The sequence below is a fragment of the Crinia signifera genome, chromosome 4 (genome assembly GCF_055691185.1).
Source record: "Crinia signifera chromosome 4, ASM5569118v1, whole genome shotgun sequence".
NCBI lineage: Eukaryota > Metazoa > Chordata > Amphibia > Anura > Myobatrachidae > Crinia > Crinia signifera.
Window position 1 is genome coordinate 223432843 of NC_139220.1, and position 27497 is coordinate 223460339.

A 27497-nucleotide genomic window follows, 5' to 3' on the forward strand; every position below is an offset into this window, starting at 1 on the left:
AACAAAATATAGTGCACATTCAATGATATGCTAGAGTAAGTGCCGTCAAAATGAGACATTCTAGAAAAATAGCTTATGTAACTTTACATTCAAAAAGGTACTTAGAGGGGGGGAATTAACTATCCCTTCAATTGGGGATTAAAAGGGGGGAAATAACTATCCCTTCAATTGGGGATTTAGGGGGGTAGGATGTAACAACAAGCAGACATTTAACTTAGTAAACAACTATAATGGTATAGTCACCAGTCCTGAATATGGGTTGGGGGTTGAAGATAGTCCCGACAAAGATGGCCCTTCAGGTTTTCAAGTGGGGCCGGCGTCTGTCGAAGTTGAGGCTTGTCCTTGTTTCTTTTTGGTGTGGCGAACTTCTTGCCAGGGCTGGTCTTGTTCTAGTCGTCGAAGGGAGGGGAGTTCCGGATGTGTGAATTCCCAGTTTGGTATGTCGAGACTTGGAAGGCCCAATGCTGTGCAAAACGAGGGGAGATCGGAGAAGGAGTTCAAGGTGTACAATTTCCCAGCGGAGGTCACCTGGAGGTTGAAGGGGAAGCCCCATTTGTATTTTAGTTGGCGCTTGCGGAGTTCTGAGGTGAGGGGTCTTAGTGCCTTCCGCTGTTGGAGAGTGTGCCAAGATAGGTCTTGGTAGATTTGTATGTTGAAGCCGTTGAAATCTACGCCATCCAACTGACGTATCTTGCGGACGATGTTCTCTTTTTGTGAGTAGTAGTGTAAACGACAGATCACGTCTCGAGGGCGGTCTGACGGGGAGCCTCTGGGTCTAAGTGCGCGGTGCGCTCTGTCCAGAAGTATAGTTTCAGAGGGGTCGTTTCCCAGTATCTCGTTGAATATTTTAGTAAGGGCGTCCGAAAGGCTCTCCTGGGTGATATCTTCAGGCAGGCCCCGTATGCGGAGGTTGTTTCTCCTCCCTCTGTTATCCAGGTCTGTCAGATGTATTTGGAGGGAGCGAATCTCAGCGGATTGTGCCTGGATAATTTCTGAGAGAGAATTGCAGAAGGTGTATGTCTCCTCCTGGTGTACTTCCAGGTTGGCTGTACGATGGGAAAGTTGGGAGAGATCTTGTTGGATGGCGGCTATTTCCTGGCGGAAAGTATGTTGAATGTCCTGCTTCGTTGGGAGAGTCTTCATGTAAGACAGGGCTTCTCTGATTTCGGAGAGTTCGGTTAACAACAGTGCAGCCTGTGTGGCCGGTGGGGGTGCCGGTGATGCAGGTGCTGGTGATTCATCAGTTTGTCTGGAAGGGGTGGATTGCAGGAACGGTCTCATATCTGTCTGCGACATGTTTTCTTTGGGGAGAGGGGTGGTACCTTTCTGAGCAGATTTTTTGTTTTTGACCATACTAGCGTGCAAATGTAGAGGAGACGAATCTTGAGTCTAGGAGGGAGGTCTCAGGCTGTGATCATATCAAAGCAGCGTTGTCATATCAGGCGGTGACTCCCAAGGGCCTGGTTTCAGAATAGCATCTTCAGTTGGGTTGTAGCATGTTCAGAGGTGGTCTGCTATGCTTTCCATCTAGGCGCATAGTCTGCGCCCCTAAATCGTTGATAGCGGGTCGTCAGGCGATCTCTCGGTGGCTTAGCTGAGTGGGCCGTGAAGATCCAGCCTGGTCTGCTAATGTTCGTTTAAATACACTGGCTGCAGTTGAATTTAGCCCCCACTAGAGGGCAGTCACGTATAGCAAGTGGAGTCACATCAGGCTTAGAATACTGTAATGCCCTGGAGATGGGGTTTGCTTTGCAGTTGTTTAAATGCTGGTTAATACAGAGTCCACAACCCTTTTCTGTGCAAGAAGTGGTTCTATATATACCAGGGGTATTAGAGGAGGGGGGGACAGATGGTGTGGTGTATATAGGATGTCTGGGTAGGGTGGCACAGGAGTGGTACACCACGTGGAGGAGCCAAACGCTGCACTTCTCCCTGCTCTGCTGGGTGGTGTATGTGCCCCCAAAGCAGATCCCGAGTGTTGTGGGGATCCAGAAGGGGCGAGGGTCAGGCACTGTCAGGAGGTCAGCCAAGAGAGCAGCCTCTGGAGACTGCGGGAGGGGTTGCCCTTTAATACAGGCTTTGGGGGGTTCAGAGCGCCGGGCTGTGCCTGTCCAAAGATGGCGGTGGTGGTATAGTGGACTCCGTTTCTTCCCCGGAGCCTGCGCTTCGTGCTGTGGGGTCCCCAGGCGGGTACTTACTATGCCGCCCGATGTCTCCTATGGCGGATGCGGCGGGTGTCAGGTGCCAGCTCCGCCTCCCTCCTCCGGCTCCGGCGCCGTCCGGAGCTCCGGTGGTTAGCTGATGCGCCTCAAGTCTTCCGGCGCACGGTAGGGAAAGATGCTGGTGGGGTGGGGAGTTGAGGTGGATCACGGCCCCGCTGCCCGCTGCCGTCCACCGCTCGTCAGGTGCTCGACGTCCGGCCTCTCCGCACCACTTGAGGTCCCGGTCCCGGCCTCGCGCCTAGGCCGCAACCCGCAAGAGCACTAAAAAGTGCTCCCCGGCTCCGCGACAGGGGTCGGCGGCGACCGAGACACTGGAGGGTAAGGATGGGGTGGTGTACAGGGGTGAGAGAGGGGACCTGGAGGGGGAAAAAGGCTGTCGATTCAGGAGCTCGGGCTAGAAGCGTCTTGCCAGCGTGCTCACCAGGCCACGCCCAAGTATTAGTATTCTATAGGCTGAGCAGACTGCTGTGAGATTGTCTGAGCAAACTCTTGTGCTGCTTTATTCTTGCACAGATGTGTTACACTCTGCTGTTATATATATTTATAATGCAGGTTGTGCAGTCTCCACAGGTGGAGCAGACTCTGTTGTTAGTATAATACAGGTGGTTCAGACACCACTGTTACTATAACAAAGGTGGCTCATGGGAGAGGGGCTGCCTAATTTGTCAGTCACGGGCTCCATTATTTCGGATGGCAACCCTGCATAGAGAACAGCTACCATTTTAGTTTCCATTGAGGGTAGCCAAATAGTAAGTATGGTTGCCTTTGATATACTGGGATTTCTTTACGCTATTTATTATTATTATCCTTTATTTATATGGCGCCACAAGGGTTCCGCAGCGCCCGATTACAGAGTACACATAATCAAAACAGGAAAACAGTGACTTACAGTTGAAGATAATGCAGGACAAATACAGGGTAACTAGGAACATAAGCCGATTACTGCAACAAGATTATCCAGCAAACAGCATGCTTTGGTGCAGTCAAAAGGCCCCCATACATTAGTCCGACTTGTCCTAGGGACAAGTCGGACCTGATTTCCCCTGCAGCTCCCCGGGAGGGGGAAGCACGATTAGGCACTTGATGTGCCAAGGTTTGCATATGATAAATCGCATGGATTTATCATATGCAGTCCCCGGGGAGCTGCAGGAGGAGGGAGTCGTGCGGGGGACGGCAGCGGGATGCTGGCTAATTGAGAGCTGAGCAAGGAGAGGCTGCATAGGGACCCGGGCAGGAGGAAGCTGTTTTGGTGGGGTGACAGCGGGAGGCGAGCAGGGAGAACTTGATGACGCTGGCTGCGCCGCAGCGGCATTAGCCGGGAGGAACAGATAACTTGGAAAAAAAAGAAGCCCATAGAGATGACTAGCAAGCCATTGATTGGCTGGGACCTCTCTCAGTCAATCAGCGATTGGCTGAGAGAGGTCTGTTTCTCCCGGCTTCCGCCGCTGCGGCGCTGCCCGGCAGCCAGCGTCATGTCATCAAGTTCTCCCTGTTCGCCTCCCGCTGTCACCCCACCGCAACAGCTTCCTCCAGCCCGGCGCCATATGCAGCCTCCCCCTGCTTGGCTCTCTATAGCCGGCATCCCCCGCCCGCTACTGTCCCCCGCACGGCTCCGGGGCTGGGCTGCACATAAGATTTGGCAAATCTTATTTGCCCGTCCGACCTCCCGACCCCAATCCGATGTGCACGGGACCGCGCATCGGATCGGAGGGGATGTCTACAAGTGCGATTTGGGCCAATTTCACTGCCCGATTCATCCGAATCGGGTGAAATCGTTCCCATATCGCATAGTGTATGGGGGCCTAAAGACTACTGAAGTAAGAAAGGATAAGGATAAAGGGAAGGATTATACCCTTAAAATAATGAATTTCAAACAGATGAAACCCCATATATATTATATAATATAAAATACTACTGTTTTGAAAGTATAAATACAGAGTTACACTAAGTGATTGGTCCCAAGAAGCCCAAAAGGTTTGGAGTTAAGTGTAATCTGCTTCAGTGATCTGTCTTATTATCTTCGGCAAATACAGACTAATACCACTTTCACGCTGCCAAAACGTTTCAAAAACCTGTATTTTTAAACAGTATTTAAAACGACACATTGCAGTAGATTACCATTTTAAATACCTTTTAAGTACCATTCACATCAGTCAACCCGTTTAATCCCCTGAACACGTTTCAAGGCAGAATGCAGGGGACAGCCTATCACAGGTCTGTAATCTGTTGTTTTTACTAAATACCGTTTCAGAGCCATTCTCACTGCATAACAAACGGCTCTGCTTTTTAAACGTTTTGAAATACCGGTTATCTTTAACCTGTAAATCAACTCTGGCGCTTTCCCACTGCAGCCTTAAACGTTTTGAAATGGTAAAAAAACGGCAATATACCGTTTAACAAGTGCGGTGTGAAAGGGGTATTAAATATAATGAACCTGATTCAGAGATGTTAGTACAATCACTGCGTCTTTGTTCACAGTATTGTTGATAAAATCTGAAGGAGGAATTTTGACTTAAGATACCCAGACTGCCTGCTTCTGTGATCTGTCATCACAACCCCATTTTCTGGAATGCTGTCTAGAAAACGCTAGGAAAATGTTAGTCAGACTGCAGATATTGGGTAACTGGGATCAGCATCGCAGCACCAGCTCTGCATATGTACATTGAATTTACTGAAAGTTGCTTGTTACCCTATGGGGCAGTGAACACTTTTCTGTAAATTCAGGCTGCCGTAAAAGTGCGCTGCTGTTGCGATGATTCACACCTGCGAATTCATCTCTGCTAATAGGATCGACCCTTTATGTGCAAACAAAATATTGAATACAGGAAGTATAACCCAACTCTTCTTACTTGCGAGAAACGTCCATGGTTTTATTAGTCTGCCTTGAATTTGGTACTGAAATTGAACGTCTGCATACTTTCTGACCCTGTTCTGGAGATCTATGGAAAATGTTTATTTAGTGACTTGAAATTTCATTTCAGTATTTTTTTTTTGTTTGTTTATGGTCATTTATGTTGGGGACAAAATGACATTTCTAAATGCATAACAAATGTAACTAAAGAGTACTGTAGTATGCCCTCCTATTTAACCCCTGCCCATCCCACCACCACCTCTGGAACATACAAGAGACAGTTGATAGCATTTGAGTAGAATAAAAACAAATTGAAGGAAGAAAACTTTGTATAGCTAATTATTACCCAAAAACATCTTAGAGAGACCATGAGAAGCACTGGTGCTGGTGATCCAGTATATATCTGAAGAAGGCTATGGTCCACTGGTACACCTTGACAAGTGGAATGTTCCTTGAGCCATTGCAGACTTTTTATAATGGCCTATTAGTAATTGCTATTATGCTGTCTCTTTGCTGCCTTGTCCGGAAAGGTACCGGGTAGTGCAAAGTTAGTAGGTGTGGTGTATACTGCATGCAGTCCTAATCTTTTCATGAATGTAAAGCATGTATGGTCTCTCAGTTAGTTTGTCATTTTCCCAACAGTAGCAAATCTAAAGTCAAGGGAAATCTTAGGCTAAAAATGACTTATTTACCGAAAAGCAGCGGATCAGAAGATGAAAACACAGAGCAAGGTGAAGAAATTGAGGTTAGTTTTTTTGGTTTTATTACAGTAAAAGACATAAAGTAATATACTGTCATGTGGATCATAAAGCTAGAAATAACAAGTGTCTTGATCTGCTTTCTGTTTATACAGTGGTTGTAAAGGCTGCTGTCTCATTTAAATTACACAAGCCAACTAAATATTGACATTGCACCATCCCATAAAATGGCACATTACTGGATTTTCTATTTTATTTATAGCGCACGAATGGATTCAGTTTCATGTTGAGTACATTGTATATTACTTACTAGTCAGAGAAGCTATAAAATTATCTAGTCAGCAAAGCTGGGTAGAAAAATAAAGTCACAGCAGGTGCTTGTTCTCAGGAGGAACTTGGTGGCTAGAAGGGTGGGACACCCATTCCTGCTAGTTTTCAGACGGGCTTTCAGATTCCGCTTTGGGTTAGTGGAATGTTACGGTCAGGAAACAAGGTTTTTTATGTACATTTCATGGCTCCTTTTTTTCGCTGGCTTTCTGTCCTACCATTTACAGAAACTTTCTGTTATTAGAACCTCATATTACTGTGTACTCTGATTATCCACTGCATAAATAAATCTCTTTTCACCCCATTGAAATGTATATTTTTATATTATACACCTTTTGCTTGGATGGCACCTTGGACCCGGGTTATTGCCAGGTTAGTGACTTATGGACCTGGGGTGAGGTGCGGTATGAAAGCACTACAGCTTATAACCCACGTCGACCAACCCAGCTATTTGCCCATGGTTATAAAAAGGGTTATACCGTGGTTGAACTGTGTAATAGGCGACTCGGATTTAGTGCAAAAGCGCCGAAGCCGAGTCAGACCCGGGATCCTGGGTCGGACGTGGCTTTGCAATGAGAAAGGAGTATTATTAATGAGTGTAGCTAGGAACCAGTATCACAAAGATATAGCTCAGCATGTCGCTAGTTTGTAGCAATTCAATATGCTGCCTGCCAGTTCCACCCACAACTATGTGTAGTTGATACAGTTTCTAAAATTGAAGCGTACCGCAGCTATAACTATCAGTATGTGAATGTTTTTACATGATACAAAGAGCACTTTTTTAAGCACATTTAATATTTTCACATTCGGGCACATTTGAACATGGCGTTCCAATTTAATTGGTTTGTTAATTATTTTGTTGTTGTCGGTGCAAAGCTTTTTTTTCTACAGGAAATATGTGATCCCACAAACACTGCTTTAAGCAACAAATATTTGTATTCTGCTTTTGTTTTGTTTTCTAGCCTGGCTGGATTATATTGGACCAACCAGATGCTTCTTGCCAACCACAGCAGCAGGAATTTTCTCCGCTACCTCCAGGCTGGGAAGAGAGACAAGATATTCTTGGCAGAACTTACTATGTCAGCCATCAATTTAAAAGAACACAGTGGCAGAGGCCTACCATTCAGTAAGCAAATTCAGTTCAAATCAAACTGTGAAAAGCTGTGTCCAGAATACTTTACGTTTTTTCTCATAGTGTCTTTATAACAAGCATATGTTTATTAAATCCTTTTACTAACATGAGCAAAATTATCCACAAAGTTACTGTGCTCCAGATGTCGTTGTTGCTAAACATCAGAATATTTTTATACATGGATTTGTAATGTGAGGTTTGTAATGCTGCTTTCACATTGCCTAAATGTTTGAGACCCGGTATTTTGAAACGGTATTTAAATCGGTATATTACCGTTTTAAACCCCTTTCACACCGCATATAAATACCGGCAGGTTGTTCAGGTAGTGTGCCAGTGAAGTCTGTAATGCAGTGATGATAGAACAGTTATGCAGATGGAAGACAGCAAGCACTATGTAGCCTACAGTATATTTTCACCAATAACAACCAATAGTTTCTACATTCTATTGCTGTAGAGATCCTAATGTCAGTGGTCTCTTTTAACGTGACTTGTAATCTGTGCAGCAATTTACAGCTACATTGTCAACACTAGAAGTACAGTTGCGGCTTGTTAGAGCATGTTCCTAAATCCCAGTGAAAGACCAGCTTTTCCTGCAACTGCTCGCTTCATTCTATGACACCTCACTTTAAATTCAATTGAACCAATATTTAAATCGGTTCCCTGAACTCGCTTTGGCATGTGACCCACCTACCCCTCCCCCTGCTTTCACTGTCAACTGAATTTAAAACTCAAATTTAATGAGATATCCAGTTGTTACTGAACGCGATGGCATTGTGAAAAATGCTGGTGCAATAGAAAATGGGAGGACAGCAACCAGTTTAAAAGAAAGAAGAGAAACCTAATGGAGAAAACCAGATGGGAGCAGATGTGCACTCGGGAAACCGATTCAGAGGTGGGCACACAGAAACCGAAAATAAGCACAAAAGGCCCCAAAACAAAAAGAGGTCAAGACATACAAGGGGGAGGGAAGGTGAAACAAATGAAGGGGGTATCATAAAAGAGAATGATTGGAATGTTCTATAAATGGTAATGGAGATGATAAAGTCATCCAAAATAGTTTTTAAAACATGAGCATTATATGCGTGGCGTAAACAATTTTTGTATCTGTAAGCATTCTTATTGATGTCTATAATATACAATTCTGTTCTTTGTAAATAGTCAACCATACAGTACCTTTCTACTAACAATGCATTTGTAACACATATTTTGACTAAACTACATTGCAGTGTTGTGGGGCTCGCTATTAACTTTTACCTACTGGAGTATACAACACATTTGTTGGCAAGCTGCTCAATCAGATTGTGATGTCACTCTGGTGCCAAAAGAGAGGGGTAATTCTGCTTAGGAAAAAACATTTTGTATTCCAACTGCACACTGAGTGAGAAATATACACATAATACAGAGATCTTGGTTGCATATATCTGCAGATATAGGGCTAAGCCCCCAGGCCGTACGTCAAGGCGTCTGTGTCACTGGGGGTCCCTAATACTGGGTATTGGTTTGGGGTGCGGGCCCCCATCATGCCGGCACAGGCTTATCACTCCAGGGCAGCACACAAATGAAAATGAGTATGGGTTAATAAGAAGCACATAAGTGCTATGTTAGGAGGTGAAAGGTGTGATTAAAATACAAAATATATACAAAGTGATAGGAAAACTATGTGTTAATAAATTGGTATGGCTGGGTTTCTTCAGGGCACCACACCCCAAACCAATCCCTTAATCAATAACAAATATGTCTGCGTCTAATAGCCCAGTGTAAGGCCACATGATAATGGCTTACAACATCTGAGAGCCAGCTTACCTGGAGATACCCCTGGCTTCTCCAATGGCACTCTGGAGTCAGCAATCCCTCCTAATGCTGACCCATCTATGCCTCTCTCAACTACACAACACCTTTGTTGGGAAGCTGCTCAATCAGATTGTGATGTCACTCAAATGCCAAAAGGGAGGGGTAATTCTGGTTGGGAAAAAACATTTTGTATCCCAATTGCACACTGAGTGAGAAATAGGGATGGAGGGAAGGTGTGGTTGGGGGCAGCTAGCTTTATAGTCAAAAACGGTCAGCCATCCTTAGCCGGCCAGATCCCTTTCACTGACGAGCGCCGGCGATAGGGACTGGGACGTGCGTGTGTCCCAGTAACACGGCGGCTGGGTAGCGTCTACCTGCCCGTCTCCGCTTCAGGAAGACGCTGCCCAGTTCGGGGGGGGGGGGGGCGTGGACCGGCGGCAGGCTCCGTTGCCATGGGGTGCGCGAGCTCCCCTGACGGTAGCCGGACGCTGGCGATAGAATCGCCAGCCCCTGCAAAGATTAGCCGGGCTACATCTGTATACACCTAATAATCAGATAATACAGAGATCTTGGTTGCATATATCTGCAGATATAGGGCTAAGTATGAAAACAAGTTAGAAGGGAAGATAAGCCAGTTTTGTCATTGTTAGTGTTAGTCCTAAATTGAGATGTTTTAGTAAAATAACATTTTTTACATCAGATCTTGCATCCTGAAATTGGCATGATTATGGATTCATGACCCAGTTTCAAAATATGTTGTGGAAAGATTCAACATCTGGTTGTGCTGCAAATAACAAGGCTAAAGCTGTGGACACAATGTGCAATTTGCACTATAGTTTTTGACTATATAGCCAGCTCCCCCCAACCGCACCCTCCCTCCCTGCCAGGCAATGCTGGCACCTCGCTGGGCCCGGCAGCTGCTGGTATCGATTCAATATCACAGCCATATACCTCTTATAGAGGGTACACACGGTGAGATATGCAATATTTTTCTATTTGATTTTGCTTATAGCAGCAAAATAGTATAGAATATTGAATGGGCATCGAATGGTTTTTCTACATTCGATGCAGATTTGATCCCAATGCGCGCTCCCGTGTAGTGTAGATCAAACAGAAAAATAGTCTTGTCAGGCAAGACTATATAGTACATATCTGTTATATATAGTCAAATCATATGCATTTTGCGTACCATTCAATTCGATCCCAGTTGAATCCGTATCGAATCGCAAGCAAAATCACACCATGTGTACCCACTATTAGAAGTTCCTTTTTGTTTGTTTTTAATTTGTAATATAAATGTTATGTATTTATAAGCAGCTTCAGATAGACTAATTTATTATTTAAAAATATATATATTTAACGTGCTTTTTGTGAATTTAGTAAATGGTGGATGTTAAACGATGTATTATATAAATAAATAAGGTATTAAAGTATAATAATATTGAAATGCTGAACAAATGTTTACGTTCTTTTAAGAAATTGTAAAATTGGGAGTTCAATTTTGCCAATTGCCAGGTCCAGTGTAGATTGTTTTTGTGGTGGGTGCCTTCTCCTCTATTGGTAAGGAGGCAGGTTCCTATTGTAACTTTTTCTTTTTCGCGTACTCCTCTGGCCATCCCATGTCTCCCTTCCACGGTGGTGGTTTCCACCCGACCAGAAGTGGCGATTGCGCCACATCTGGTTTGACTGTTTCCATTTCTAGAGTCCAGACACACTCCATCTGATAGCACAGGTCTGCCACTATTTATAGGGTTTCCAATACACATTGATATATTACTTGAGTTGCTGTAAAGGTTCGATGAATTTTATTTCTGTGCACGTCCAAATTTCAGGGCACTGGAACACTTGCTAATAGAAGTAAAAATGTGACCAATATTGTTTATCATTAGATTTTTCAAAAATGTATTACAAGGAGTGATGAAGTCATGTCTGTGTTTTATTGCATTGAGAAATGTAAAATATGGCAAATTATATTTTTCCCCAGAGATGGCACTGCAGGTCCAGAGTGTGGCAGAGTACAGTTACAGGCACAGCATGCCTTTACTACTCGAAGGCAAATCTCTGAGGAAACAGAAGGTCTGGAACTCAAAGATTCTCCTGAGGTAAAACAACAATATACATTCTGTGATAATTTCTTTAACCTCATTGTAGATTGTAATTTTGTTAACACTATTGTGCAGATTCTTTTTTAATTTGTGTACACATTACAATGACCTCAATCACCGTCGATTGGCTGACTGATGTAAAGGTACCTCATTCGCTCCTACACACAGAACAATATAGCTTGCGGCTGCATAACTGAGGGGTACGCACTAGATGTGGTGGTTGAGGCTCTCCGATCTGGGGTATCATCGAGCATGCACCCACCCTCAGTGTGTGCTTTTTTTATTATTTTGATTACTGATTTACAATATGTGTTCTATTTGACATTTGAAGGTGTGTGGTTTTGTACAGTATCTGTAACTACCATTGTAATAATATAGACAGACATTATGCATGATTAACTACCTTGTTTCAGTATTTCACCTTGAGGTGGTAAAAATTTGATTAACATTTGGTTTCTTATTTGTCATTGATTCCTTCATTAGATTGTAATGTAGTATTTTTTTTTTCTGTTCTCCGTTCAGTTTTTTATTGTTGTTATTCTATTGAAAATGCTGCTCTCTGGATAGTGCATGAACAATCCCGGCAATATTTAATAAAAAAAAATACAACAGATACTATTTATGTACAAATTAATGCACACTGCATGCCAGATACTTGTTGTTATAGAGTTTGACTTTATTCGCTAAAGCCTAAGCTACAATTCTATCCAATTACCCACCTACAAATGCATACTTGTATGTCCATACTATTCAAACTATTGTGTAGGAGGAATACATTCTTAGATCTATCTGGCTGTCTACCAAGATCTTATTTGCTTTTATTTTCAAAACGACATAGCGTGCTCACTGTTGAAAACAAAAAATAGTTTATGCTGGAACGGTAGAGCCGGCTATACTTAATATGCTTCATGACCACTGCACAGTGCTAGTAACATCCATACATGGTGCAATCATTTGTATGCATTTTGGTCTAGATCGCATCGCACACAAATCGCATGCGATCGGTACCTAGTTCCAATAGTATGTGAGGCACATACATTTTGAACTGTGCAATGGGATGTGCATGGGTGCGCGTATCGCACCCGCAAAAGGCACAGTGTATGGGCACCTTTACATGGTGTATGGCCAAACATATACAGCATCATCATCTTCCATATTTAAATTGGTCTTGAATCAAACCAAGACAATCTCTCACCTTGATGAATTCTCAGTAAGAAGATAATTGATGCAAATTGTTTAACATAGTAGAAGATCATCAAACCTTGAAATAAAAGCCGGGTTATTCTGATTTTTTTTATTATTTAATTATAAATACATAAAGATAATAACAATTAGATATACATACATCACATACAATACACAGCTACAACCATTACAGGATATATTGTTATTACAGATATGTAAGGATCTTGCAAAACCTATAGACCAAAGTCCCTTATATCTGAGCTTTCTTCTACCTATATTCAACAGTCCTAATTACTACTCCGCCATTAATCTTAACCCTTCGAGATTGGTTGTTGCCTTTCTATGGAAGACAATGTGCAGTATTCAATGCACATTAACGAAATGTGCAGCGATTCCTGTTTAGGATTCGCTGCATATTCGCAGGGTTCCGGAGGGCTGGAGCATTCGCGCCCTCCGTGTCACCCTATTCAACTCGTCAGGGGCAGCGAGCCCCTAGCGGCGAATCCGCAGGGAGACGGCGGCAGGCAGGGAGATCGAAGTCTCCCTGCCTGCGCCGGACACTGAGGAGGGCTGCCAGGACACTGGCAGAGCCCCCCCAGAGCTGGCAGGGGGCTGGGATCATCAGCTGCTGCACTCTGGTCCCGATCGTGCATATGTAATGATCGGGACCAGAGTGCAGTGAATAAATGAATATTAATGAGCTGCTCTCGGCTCCCGGCCCCCTGCTGCCCAAAGTGTATAAAAAAATGTTAAAAAATAAATAAAAATAAAATTAAATATATATATTAATGTGCTTTAAGCACATGATTACAAATAGCATGCCCCTTCTTAGAAAAAAAAAATCTGATTTTTTGACACCAAACTTCCCCCGCAAAACCCTTTATTTCAAAAGATCACTTTCCTGTTCACCTAAAAAAGATGCCGAATGCAAAACAGCGAATCATGGCAAAAATCAGGGAGAAAGCAATTCGCCATCCTAGCATTGAATACACTCTGGGCGAATTCCACTAAAAACCCCATTGAAAACCACCGGCGAATCGCCATGACATTCGCTCTTCATTTGCAGCGAATTGTGTCCATTGAATAGGACGAATTGATTTTTCTGTGAGAAAATTCGCCGTAACCCCAGCAAATTGCCTGATTCGCTGTAATATGTGGCGAATCAGAGGCATTGAATACTGGCCAATATCTCAGGGGGATATTCCCCCCCCCCCCCCATTCCCCCCAAAAAAAAAAAAAAAAAACAAGGGAGAAAGTGATAAATATATACATATATATACAAACATATACACATACACATACATATAAATACATAACAAAAAAATTTAATTGAACTTTATTCAAATCTATACTATATTTATACGTAATATAAATAATAATATAAGTGCTTTTATACCAAGTGTTAAGACCTTTATGGATTTATTAACCTATCTATCATAATATTAATCTAAAGCCTTTGTTAATTAATAAGAGTAAGAATAATTATATATATATATTGAGAGTGAGCTCAAAAGGGGTTTATTCTGGTTGATTCCACCAAACCCCACCCGCCAAATTTCTACCCCTTCCCCCCTCACAGCGCGGGTTCGCCCGCACATGCTGCGAATGGATGTTTAGCATAAACATCCATTGGTATGCCGCGGTTAACCTCCCACATCTTTCGATGGTCGCCGACCATCGAAAGATGTGGAAGGTACACGCATATAAAAGTGACTTTCAAGTCGCTTCCAAATGTGTGTACGCTGGGACGCCGGTGATGTCAGCTGCCAGCCCCACGCACCCGTGAGAACGCCCATGGAACGCTCGGCCTTCCCATATGGTAATTGAGGCTGCCCGACACCCTCCGCCCCCCGCTCGCCTTGTAGGGTGCGTGCACCTGGCGAGCAGAATGTTCGCAGTGGGTGCACGCACTCTTGGTCTGCACATGCGCAGAAACAGTATAACCCCCTAAGTCTTGGTGGGCAATAAAGTGTATGGATATAAAGTGCCAGCCAGCTCTTAACTGTTTTTTTTTTTTTTTTAAACACAGCCTGTAAAATTAGTTGATTGGCTAGTACTTAGTATAGGTGTGTACACAAGGTGCGATTGCCTTGCAAGGCGATCCCGATTTGACATGGGATTGGATCGCGATCACATGGCAAGCAAATTGCATTTGATGTTGACTATATAGTATATATCTGTACTATATAGTCTTGTCTACACAGTCTATTTTTCTGTTCGATTTCCACTAAATGGCAGCGCGCATCTTGATCGAATATGGCTGAAAACTGTTGAATTTCAATTTGATTTCTAACCAGTTTTGACCTATAGTCGAAATCGAATAGAAAGTTAGCCACAGTCACACCGTGTGTACACTACATATCTGTCAACTTTTTCGCTCTCCAATGCATAGTACATAGACCTCACAGTATCAAAGAAGATTCAACTGTCATTTTGCAGGCTGTTTGACGGTTGGGAACTGATTGGAACTTTATTAATCTCTAAGATTTGATATATTGCCCCCTTTAGTTAAGTTTGTTTTATCTGGAGTATCCAGTAAAGCTGGCCACACATCATGATATTGATTGTCAGATTGGGCTGCTTGGGAAAAAACCTGGTAGTATCTGAATGACAGTTTTTGGCACTTTTCCAGCATTTCAAAGCAAATGGTCAACTTGTCATTTGCGCTCATCCATTACCAGGTTCTTGTTCCAAACAGTCAGATCTGACAGTAAATCTGTAGATGTATGGCCAGCTTTACAATTTTCAGGAGGAATATCTGAAACTTGTTTTGTAGCCATATATACAGTAGTTCACTTGGCCCACAAACTGACTCATTTTGCAGGAAACTACAGTATTTGTGTTGACTAGAAGTATAATAGCTCAGAATTCTATATGTAGGTTTGAAACTTTTTATATATATTTTTTGCAGAGCTGGGAAATTATTACTGATGATGATGCCACTCTGTCCAGCAGTCCTGTTCAGCCAGCATCTAGCAATGATCTCCAAGAACAAGTCACTGAGTTCAGTGCAAGACTCCACATTTCTGGCAATGTAGCTAGTGGCAGAGAGAGCTCAAGCCTTGTAAGTAAATGTCTGCAGTTATTTGTACTATTATTATAAACTTATATTTATAAAAAAATACGGTACTTCTTTACTTTCACGGCGCCACTAGATTAGGAAAGATAGGATATCGCGGGCATTGAATGCACTAAAAAATCGGGTGCGACGCGATGCCCGCGATTTCCCATAGGGACCAATGTTAAATTTCTCAATTGACACGATTTTTCTGTTCAATGCCTTAATTGACACAATTTTTCCATAGGAATCAATGTTAAATGGCCCACAGAGGCCAAATAGACACCCTGAAGTGTGAAATGGCCCCCACAATTGTTAACGCCACCCCACGATCAACGTGAACCCGAAGCGTGGCGAGCGCAGCGAGCCCGCGAGGGGCGGCGGTACGTGTCCTACGACCTTTTCATACCCCCACTATCCACGTCGGCGTGGAGTTGAGAATAGAATAGTGTGGCGAGCCACCGAGCCTGAAGCGTGGCGAGCGCAGCGAGCCCCGCGAGGGGACGAGGATACCTGTGAAGCCCGCGAAGGGACGCGTTTACCTGTGAAGGTATCCGCGTCCCCTCGCGGGGCTCGCTGCGCTCGCCACGCTTCGGGCTCGGTGGCTCGCTGCGCTCGCCACACTATTCTATTCTCAACTCCACGCCGACGTGGATAGTGGGGGTATGAAAAGGTCGGAGGACGCGTACCGCCGCCCCTCGCGGGCTCGCTGCGCTCGCCACGCTTCGGGTTCACGTTGATCGTGGGGTGGCGTTAACAATTGTGGGGGCCATTTCACACTTCAGGGTGGCTATTTGGCCTCTGTGAGCCATTTAACATTGTTTCCTATGGAAAAATCGTGTCAATTGAGGCATTGAACAGTAAAATCGGGTCAATTGAGAAATTTAACATTGGTCCCTATGGGAAATCGCGGGCATCGCGTCGCACCCGATTTTTAGTGCATTCAATGGCCGCGATGCCCGCGATTTCTAGTGGCGCCGTGAAAGTACAGAAGTACCAAAAATACACACACAGACAATACTGTGCAACATTTTCAGTTTGCATTTTGTTAATTGTTAAAAATAAAGTGAATGAACAGAAGAGAAATCTAAATCAAACCAATGTTTAGTGTGACCACCCTTTTGGTGCCCACAAACAGTGCAATTCTCACTGTAGTCAGGGCTTCCACTAGGAATTTGGGGCCCAGGATCTGATTTCCAGACTTGCTGGCTGCTGATAAGTAACCATATGAGTTGGCATTGTAATTGCTGTTTTTACCTTTTTTACAATGTTTTATCATTACCATTAGCTAATAGCCAGAGTAACCAATAGCCATGTGCAGACCAGCAGCTTGCAGTGCACCCCACAGTGGCTGGAGGGTGTGTGTGTGGATGATCCATTGATTGAACACGACAATCAAGATTTTCTTACAGATTCTCAATTGGGTTTAAGTCTACGGCACTAGGAGGCCAGGGAAGTACTTGGAAGCCTTGGATGTGCTCATTCAACCACTGTCGGCTCTTTTCTATCCATATGATATGTTGGATGGTCTTGCTGGAAGATTCCTTCCGGCCCAGGAAAGACCATCAGCATGTATTGGTGTACATAATCTGCAACAATGGATTCACAACCAAATGGGTTGAGTGTCTTTCACATGGATGAGTGGGCCCAGAGAATGCCAAGAATGTATTCCCCAGACAATAAATCTGCTGCCACCAGCTTGTGTTCCTCCAGCAATGTTTGTCACCTAACATGCCAACTGCCCTCCATTCAAGGAAGCAGAAAACGTGACTCATGGGAACCAGCAGAGGTTTGATTTTGATACTGCTGTGCAAATTGAAGCCATTTCCACAGATGCACCTTTGGTAACATAGGTGCATTAACTATTTGATTGCTTCAGAGTCCCATCCACAGCAGGGTTGCCTGAACTATCATTTTAGACACGCATCTGAAAGCCCCACAGGTTCACTTTGATGGGGAGCTGTGTGTTGGCCCTCACGCTTCTTCGTAGCCAAAGTTCACCTCTCACATTAATGGCAGGTGGTGCTCCACAGTTTCCATGTCAGTTATTCACAATGGTGCCGTTTGTTGACTCGCATTATAACTTCACCACAGCAGCATGAGAACGTTTACAAACTGCACAGTTTCAGAAATACTGCCACCCTTGGCATGAAAGGAGATAATGATCCCTTTTTGCAAGTCTAATAAATTGCCCATTTTACCTATTACAGCAACAAGGGATGTGTGCAGATGTCCTATTGCACACCTTATATAACTGCCAAGCCAGTGCATGACAAATGATGTAATGTGACTCATGTGTGTGTGTATACAGTATATGATTAACAAACACTTGGAAAGAGGTTATTGTGTTGCGTGATATTGGTAGTATGGATGTTTAAAATATTGGATTCAATTCAGTGTTCTGGACAAATTCATCTGAATTAATTTAAATTCAGATGCAGCTTTTATTAATCCACAACTAAGGGCCTGCTTCAGAGATGGACAGAGTTGCAGAGCTGCACATAAGTGGCTTTGCAATTCCATCCACTTAAAAACACATCCCGCAGGAAAATAGATGTTTCCTACATTGCATTTGTGATCTGAATGCAGTGTTCATAGATGCTGCTTCAGATCACCATCCTGACCATCTGTTTGATTTGGCCAGGCTACCTAAGCTGAGGCCTACTCACTCTGGCTTGTTCCTGGCAGCTTCTGATGCCAGGATTTCTTTGTGCAGCCACGTAGACCTTGGGTTCCTACCTCCCAAAAAATTGAGGCATCACAGACTCCTAGATGGAGGGCTGCACATGCCTAGTATACCCTTTAGTACATACTGCGTATGCCCAGTCCTGCCTCCATTGGAGATGTGCACTAACCAGTAGTACCAAAATTCATGTCTGCTTTGTTAGTTTCATCACTCTCGTTTGCCCTTCGTAAACATCTTATTACATATACTGTCATGACCATACAGGAGTGATGGAAACGTCGGACAATGTCTGTGTCAGTTCTCCTTCACCACCCCCTGTGATTGGTGTAGGGTGAGAGAGTGTGTATCTTATCCTCCGAGGCCCAGACATGTTTTCTACATTTACTACATCCTTAATTGATCACAATTTATTTTTCCATGGAATTTTTATACCAGATGTCCTAGAGTTCAATGTGTCTCTGTCTCTGGTTTCATGCAGATTTTTTTTTCTCATTACAACGCGGTAGATTTTTTGCACAAAACGGATGCAGTGTACAGGGCTGTGTGCCGAAGGTGGATGATAAAACCTGGGAATTTCTCCATAGAGATCGGTGATGTCCGTGTGTGCTTCCAGTTCTCCGCCATTAATAGTTCATAGAAAATGGAAAGAACTAGAAACCGAAGAAAGCCGGTATCCAATTAACTGCAGCTAATGGATTTGGCTGGTGCTATCCACTTAGCCTTGAGAAGCTGCTGTCTTCATGGATTGTTTTGGGTGCCTCATGCACCGAAGCATTGTCCACAAGAAGCAGTCGTCGGACACCTGTTTTGAAGTATAACGCATAGGTTCAGAAACGTATCCAGTTCCCATATGTTATTGCCCAAAAACTGATTATTTGCTGTATGATAAAAATAGGCTATAATTTGATAGCACAACATACCATGTGGCTATTTTTACCAGTGTTTTGCCATACAGTCAATTAATGTCGGCAATAGGATCCTGGTCTAAATGTTTGGTGCCAGCCCTACAAGTTTTAAGTGTACAAGCAAGATAATTCCTCTATTATCTCCAGATTTTGTAAAACGACAGGATCCCAGCATACACTGTCAACTATCTGGCGAAGCATGCTGGTGCTTGTATTTTCATGTGGAGAACCACAGGCTGCCCAGACACTAGTGACTGAAGTTTTGTTTCTTTGTTAGTTTTGGAAGCTGCCTTCTCTGTTTCAGTAGGAACTAGTGGCTGAGGTAGTACTGGAAGTAATTTCCGTAGGACTTGTAATATGAGTGCATCAATAATAAGAGGATGGTTGTTTCAGACCATTGATTTTGATATAGTATGTGTTACAGGTACTTTCATACAGTATGATTGAGATAGGTGTTGATTTTCTGTTTGATCACACAGACATTAAGCAACTCTCAGGCTGTCGCACATTGTGCCCCTGATTCAGAGATGGATGCAAAGTCTATTGTTCCACAGAACTGAGCGATTATCAGGAGACTGCATTCGCATCGCACACACGTCAAGGTGCCTCTGAGTTACCAGTGCAAAATTGTTAGAATTTATTATCAAATTAATTAAGGGCCGAAAAAAATTGACAAAAGGCTTTTGCAGTTTCCAACCAAAGGGAAAAAGCGCCCGCCACCACTTAATGCTTTTTCTGTAGGGAAAAAAAATCGCAACATTTAAAACATTATTCCTCACAACCTGACCACTTCTTACTAATCTGATTGCACATCTAAATAATACATACTATTGAATGACACCTAAATAATCAAAATTGGTGTCATTGACGAGTAGTTGCTCACACAAAAATTGCTTAACTGATTGAATAAATAGATCCTTTGCAGGGTCTAGAACTGCAATAAGCTCAAATCTCTTCCAACGTTTGACAGCTTACCATATTTATCCCTTCTTTTCTTAAATATGTTATGAAGATCCATTCCAACAGAAGAGAGAGCTTGCACTCCTATACACACGAAGAGCTGCCTACGTTACCAGTTGTAAGATTTTGTTTTTGCTTCTAGTGCATGATAAGCTGGCTGTGTTTTCTTATCGCATGACTTTACACCTGTTTATTGGTATGTTTGCATCACAGTACTGGGACATGGTCTTAGAGGTGATAAAAACACATTGTTATGTCTTTGACAAAGTTATGTATACCATATTTGTAAACTCTGAACATTCGCTTTCCAAAACTCTACTCAACCACGTATAGCTCTGTCATCTCTATAGCAGCATGCCTTGTGCACACTCATAACGGGTCAATGGTATTAAACGCTTATGGTTTCTGTTCCACCAATAATTCAATGTTTAGCTTATTTTATGCTTTGCAAACTTTCTGCTTTTTTACAGTTAATACCCACATCCTCTGGTTTACCACCTGGTTGGGAAGAGAAACAAGATGAAAAAGGGAGGTCATATTACATAGATCACAACAGAAGAACCACTACTTGGGAGAAGCCTGTATTTCAGGTAATGTAACAGTACTGGTTACTGATGTTACATTTCTCTGTAGAGATCCTAATTTTGAGGCATTTGAAAGCAAATATTCCATACAGTTTGGGGTAAATCTTTGCTGCGACACTTTTCTAGTCACCACGGTTTTGATGACTTGATTTAAAGTGGCAATGATCTTAAATATTTCATATTATGGTCCATTTCAATCCAGCCGCCAAAATGACAGATAACAGGGCAGCATAAAATCGACTGCATATTAAGGGGGAGATTTATCGAATCTTGAAGATAGATGTAGAAGTTGCTCATACTAAGAAATTTAGTTGTGAACTGTATTGCAGGCTCCAGTAGATAAATGGCAGAAGTTGATGACTACAAGCAACTTCTCCAGTTTACAGTATATCTCCCCAGTATTTGATAAATATGCCATTTAATCTAACCCTTTTGGGTATAAGGGTAGCACTATGGGTACATATAGGATGTTTTAAAAAGAAATTCAGCCAATCCGCTCATGTTGTGTGTTTGAAAAATGACAGATGGATTTGACTGGAACACCTTTAATCCTGCACAGCGAGTTTTATCATTAAGGAGTTAACAGACATTGATAAATGTGCCCCTTAATGCTCATTGTAACCCAGAAAGGATAAATTTGCTTAAGTGGGGGAGTATTTAACAGGATATCATCAGGATGAAATGATTTTTATAGATCCTTGTACTATATCCAAATGCTTTTTGTATTATAAGAAATATTCTGTATACACACCATGATGTGCTTGGCTTTATGAAATAGTATGAAATACTTCTAATGTTTTGCAAATACACTTTATGGTGGTTTAGCTCTTTCTGGAATTATTATAATGTGTATATATAGGCGTTGTCCTTTGTTCCCAGTGCACATTTTCCTGATGTGGATTTCAATTCCGATTTACTTCACATAATTGTAATAATAAATGAATGCTTACTGGCCAAGGCAAAAATGACAAACATTTCAAAGTCCATTTAAGCTGAGACCTATTGGTGACAAGCTAGCTCTATTATATTGTTTATTGAAAAAATAACCCCACACACGAAAATCTTGTAGAGCAAGTTTCATGGCCAACCCTACTTCTATTATCTCAGTCTTTGTTTATAGAGACAAGGTGCACAGGCCTCTGAGTTGTGTCCTGTATATTCATTCTTTACTGCAGATGCCTATAGATATGTCACAGCTGTCCCCCAACCAAAGTGACCACAGCAGTCGTCAATTACAGATGCCAACAACTGAATCGAGCAAACCATCGATGGACCAGGATCTTGGGCTTATTGTGAAGGGATGGGAAATGAGGCACGCACCAAGTGGACGGCCTTTCTTCATCAATCACCTCACTAAAACTACTACATGGGTATTTTACCTCTACTTTCTGTATTCAGTCAAAGCTCATGATCTGCTAAATATGTTATCTATTAAATATAATGATTTTGTAGATAGTCATGGAATAGTTTCAGTGCAACTTTATTTTAAGTAAACATGAAGCAATAGAAGATTATTTTTATGATGCATTAAAATGAAACCACATTTATTGAAAAGGGTTTTGACTAGTGTAAGTTCTATGTTGTATTATAAATGTGTAGACTTACACATGTGCAAAATGTCTGCACTTATGACTGATTCTTTCTGTGGAGCTAAATAAAATATCAGTTTTGTTTCTTCTCTTAAAGTGTAGTTCTTATGCATGGTTGAGACCCATATGTATGTCTAGTGCTTTTCAAACAAGGGCTTTGTAATGCTAGGTACGTTTTAATGTGATCCATTGAAGAGTAACATTTAGTCCTTCTGTTTTTATAGGTTTTTCATGTGGTCCGGTTATAAACTTTGTTCAACTTTGTGTCCAGGCTACATTATTTCTGCCCTTGGTACACAGCTAAATTATTTGTTAAATAGGTCAAAACAATAATGCATTTTGCAAGATCTAATCCTTTTTTAGTAAGAAACAGTGAGAAATTAATTTTCAATTTTGAACATTATAGGAAGACCCACGGTTGAGAATTCCAGTTCAACTAAGGCCAAGACCACCTATCGAACTTGCAGATCTGGGTCAACTACCAGTAAGTAAAAACAAGTGCAGTTTGCAACATTCAGATGATATTTTAAGACACATGTAGGTCCCTCCTTCAAAGGTATGCTGCCCCCCCCCCCCCCCCCCCCGGCCTTCAAATGAATGCATAATGCCCTTAATTGTTAGAATTAACTAAACCTGCCCCTAACTTGCTCCAAAATTCCTCCGTATGCCCCCTAGGTACCTACCCCACATGTCATTTACAGATGTGTACACATGCAAGCCTCCTTGCACATTAAACCCATTTCTAGTGCCATGCCATGCAACTTGGTGATGCTCGGCAGTGCCATAACTAGACTTATCAGTGCCCACCTCCCAGTGTCAAATAGAGACAATGTGCATTGACGTCAGATGGCAAAAGGGGGTGTGGCTAGAGCAGGGGACCTCAAACTATTTTGCTCTGGGACCCAATCAGACAAAAAAATATATAATTACAGGACCCCAGTGTAGGCAGCAGGTGCATGGCAGCATTGTGGAGTCACAAAATGATGTGGGGAGTCAAAAATACCAGACAAAATAACAGATTTTTCAGACTCCTTGAATCACTGACTGAGATTAGAGAAGTCATCAGCCTGATGGTCAGCAACATGGAGTCGAGACCCCATGCTTAGAAGGTCGGGACCCACTTTGGGGTCAGGACTCACAGTTTGAGAACTGCTGGGCTAGAGAATAGTACCAATTCACATTACACCATACAGTAGTATTCATTAGTCACATTAAACCACACCGTAGTAAAGCTGCTTATGACTGTTACAACATAAGGGAGCCCCTTATACCCTTCACGCCCCTTACACATATTTTGCCAGATAGCGTGCCTTATACACCTTATGCCAAGCAAAGCCACTTCACCTCATTCCCCTTCTTTATCATTGTTGTTTCTCCCTGTCCCTCAATTCCCCCCAATCTTTTCTCCTCCTCTCCCAGAGCAACTATGTTGCTACTTAATTGGTTTTGTCCAGCAGCAGCCTTGAAAGGAGAGGAGATGCAGTTTTGGAGCAGGGAAGCAGTCAGGTAGTGAGAGTAGAGCTTCAAGATGCCTTTCTGTCCTGCCAGTCTTTAGGATGCACTGCGGACAAAGGGGGCATAGCCTGCGAGCAGCTGCAGTGTTGCCTGGTTAGCTGTGTAATGTAACAGAAGGAGCCAGAACGTACTTGACTGCACTCTGCACTGTAGCTAGCGGCGGTGATGGTGGGGCTGCCGTGCATGAAAGGAGACAATAGGTCAACACGGGGATTCTCTATCCACAAAGCATATGCGCTGTCAACCAGGCAATGTCACTGCTACCCTAGTTATGGCTCTGGCCCAAGGCATCTTTTGTGTGACTTTTTCCATAGCCTTTATTCCATGTGTGATTGTGGCTCTATATGTGTACAAAATGCTGCATTACATTTATATGCTGACACAGCTACATTCGCAGACAGAATATAGGCATCCTGCATCATTTTAATCAGCATAAGCTGCTTGTGTTCCAAGTTGCATGGCTTTGCAAATAACCATTTTAGGGAAAAATGTCACACGAAAAGAAGGCAAGTGATAAAGAACCACATGGTGATCACGTATTATGTGTAATGTAAATTGTAGGATAGATTTATGTTAGCACATTAATGCATCTCCCCATATGTGTTTTTTTTTTTACAAAAAAGTAAGTTTGAATTTCCTGAGAGTACTTGTTGTAAGTTTATGTTGTGTATCCTAATACTTTTCTCACTTGCAGCCTGGCTGGGAAGAGCGAACCCACAGTGATGGCAGGGTGTTCTACATTGACCACAGTAAGGCAGACTGTTTTTATTTACATAAATACATTGAAATGTACATTTATGTTAAAATAGAGGTAGTTTAATATTTTTTATATTTGTTTTAGACACAAAAAGAACTCAGTGGGAGGATCCACGCTTACTGACTGTCGCAATAACAGGACCAGTACGTTTCTAATAGTTTGAATGGCAGATAGAAGTATTCACAGTAACTAGTTCTTTAGTGCAGTTTGTATGTGGTTTACACTTAAGTCAAGTTAGCAAAACTATAGCAGTGGTAAAGCTGAGGCATTATGTAAAACCACATTTACTGGGGATCATACAACCTTTATACTCATAAGTGCAACTATATAAAACATTTCTGGGTGTTAATAATTGCAGTTTTGTTCTAATGATGTGAATAGTCTTTGCTTTTAATTTCATTTTCTAGTATTTGTAGTAAGGTTATGCTAATGTCACTAGTGTAATATAGAATCAAATATAAATATCATTGGTCTTTAAATATATTTACAGTCCCAATTTGGGATGCTACTATCTGTAACACCAATGTAGACCAAGTCCTTTCTGGCAAAGGTTCACTCAATTGAAGAGTCCATGATATTTCTTTAAATGAATAGTGAAGCAGTTTTCTAATGTATATGTATATTAGCTATTTTGAATTGTATTTTCATTTCTTTTAAAGGCCGTGCCTTATTCCCGGGATTACAAAAGAAAATATGAGTACTTCCGTAAAAAGTTAAAGAAGCAGGTAACTGTGCACTAAACTGTTATCTAGAAGTATATCCTCTCTGTGTATATGAAGGGTTCTGCTTCTTGTGAGGTCAGCTCAATGTGCCACCAGGAATGGAAAGGGTCTTCATCAGTGGAGTCCTTACAGTTTTGTTCATCCTGTGTCCCAAGAGCTCTCTATGGCAAAAGAGGTACCTGTAGGCAACCGTGGCATTCACTATAGGGGCTAAACTGAATTGGACTCATAGCAGTTCCCATAGAGTTCTATGGGAATGGTAATGTTACCCGATGTCTTAATTACCACAGATCTCTCCTACTGTAACTTATTAACACGCCTTGGATACTTCTTATAATCATTGAGAATCAGCAGTACAAATTAAATGAAAAATAGGCCCAGTAATGTGTCCACAATAGATGATCACTTGATATTAAGCCCTGTACACATGGGGTGACCCAGCTTTACTGGCTGAGTGATGTGCTGCTGCATGAACGCTCAGCATGTAGCGGGACACCCTCTCAGCACACTGCGCTGAGCATTCATTTTGATAATAGGCAAAGCCCCGCGATCTTGGGAAAGCCAGTACAAGCACTTTCTCAGTCGGCGATACCAATGTGTGGGACCGCAGATCAGCATCGCTGCAGGGCATACACACAGAAAAGGAGCATAGAACGCTCTAAGTGATCTAGTCTGATTGCTTAGAAAAGGGGCTGAAATTGCCCATTTATTCTTCGGTGTGTTTCCTGATTTACATTTATAATGATTATTTGAATAGTCTAGTGGTTATGCCAACTAAAATCATATTTTAAAGAGTTTTTTTTTCCTTTGTTTGCTTTCTTAGCTTGATATCCCAAACAGGTTTGAAATGAAGTTGCGCCGCACAGCCATTTTTGAAGACTCTTACAGAAAGATAATATCCGTAAAGAGGCCAGAGTTGCTGAAAGCACGTCTCTGGATTGAATTTGACAGCGAGAAAGGCTTGGATTACGGGGGAGTTGCCAGAGAATGGTTCTTTTTGATTTCTAAAGAAATGTTTAACCCTTATTATGGCCTCTTTGAGTATTCTGCAGCGTAAGTATATTCAGTAGATTTAAAAAGAATTGGTAGTAGAACATTTTTTGCAAAGTCATGAAAATAAGGCTGCCTTCAAAAGCAGTATCATGTTTTGCAGTATGTGCCTCTGACATTTATTGTATTTGCATACTGCAATTTATCTGGTGCATTTAAATCTGCTGACACCACACTAATCACTCAGGGATTGCATTGTAAACAGTGTTCATGTAAAAGCTACTTCACCCACCCAAGGAACTTGCCACTAGAAGGAACACTGGTTGATTTTGTCGTCATATTGCTTTACATAAAATAATTGCAAAAAATGGTTATTTGCAAAGTACAGAGGCATCACACCAAGCAGCCCCCACTAGGTCCCGTAAGACTCTGCTTGCATCGGACACCATATTTGCAGAAAATACAACTTGGTCTCAACGCGATACAACAGGAGAAACTGCGGATTGCACAGTTGATAAGATACTGAATCTGCTTCCGAAATGTGTGCTTTGCATACAGACACGGTGGCACACAATTATATTGAAGTATCACATATTAAATTAATAGTCACATCCCTGTCAACAGAGCAGTGGGGAGCGCTTTCCCTGCCTGTCTCCACTTCAGGGAGACGGGCAAGGATTGGGGGGAGCTGCAGAGGGTGACTGAGTGCTCCGTCGGAACAGGGTGCGCAAGCTCCTCCTTCTGGCGGGTGGTGGCTGCTGGTGGATGGCAATTCTATGGCCAGGAACAGCTATGATGGGAGATGCTCCATGTGTATATAAATTCCTGCCCAGTTTGGGACATCAATACACACTGCCCGATCCTTAATGACTGATGTCGCAATTCAGTGGGTACATATACATGCGCCTGCCAAGCTGTCAATCACCACTGGCTCCTTCAATGGTATCGATGAGAGCACATCACCAGCAACCATTTGCTAAAAAAAACCTGGAAAAAATGTTAGATTCTCATATGCTCCCATACATTACAATATTTTTAATACCACCGACAGATTGTACATTGAAATCAACAAATTCTGTTGCACTTTACAATTGCAAACAGTGATCCGACAAACAGGTTGGTTACAGGCGGTCAAAATGCTTGGAAGGCCCTGCTCGCAAGTTTACAATCTATAGGAATTAGGCATTTATACACAAGGATACCTGTTATCTTTTGCATAATGGCCGGCCAGATTCCAAAGGCTCTTGGTGGACTGTATGAACGGTGACCTTGTAATGTTGGCCAGGAGGGTGAGAAATTGAGAGCAAAAATAAGTGAGAATGTGTTTGTATTGTACAGTGGAGGTGCGAATCAACCAGAATAACCCCCAGTGTATCAGTCAGTATGTACGGAGATAACTGTGCACGGCTGCTGGGACCTT

The 27497-nt window shown here is 42.5% G+C and overlaps 1 protein-coding gene across 4 annotated transcripts in view; it reads left to right on the forward strand.

Annotated features, from left to right (window-relative positions):
* NEDD4 (NEDD4 E3 ubiquitin protein ligase) overlaps window positions 1-27497 on the forward strand; it is a 149725-nt gene that overhangs the window by 103130 nt on the left and 19098 nt on the right. Inside the window, exons 8-19 of one of the 4 annotated variants that reach the window (XM_083183861.1) lie at window positions 5716-5818; window positions 7061-7224; window positions 11006-11123; window positions 15223-15375; window positions 19973-20038; window positions 20391-20510; window positions 21743-21874; window positions 22500-22577; window positions 24303-24357; window positions 24450-24508; window positions 25025-25090; window positions 25911-26140. In XM_083183861.1, coding sequence (XP_083039987.1) covers window positions 5716-5818; window positions 7061-7224; window positions 11006-11123; window positions 15223-15375; window positions 19973-20038; window positions 20391-20510; window positions 21743-21874; window positions 22500-22577; window positions 24303-24357; window positions 24450-24508; window positions 25025-25090; window positions 25911-26140 — 1344 coding nt within the window. Of the gene's footprint in view, window positions 1-5715; window positions 5819-7060; window positions 7225-11005; window positions 11124-15222; window positions 15376-19972; window positions 20039-20390; window positions 20511-21679; window positions 21875-22499; window positions 22578-24302; window positions 24358-24449; window positions 24509-25024; window positions 25091-25910; window positions 26141-27497 lie in introns of all 4 variants that reach the window. The other 3 variants (XM_083183860.1, XM_083183859.1, XM_083183863.1) reach the window with 3 other exon arrangements.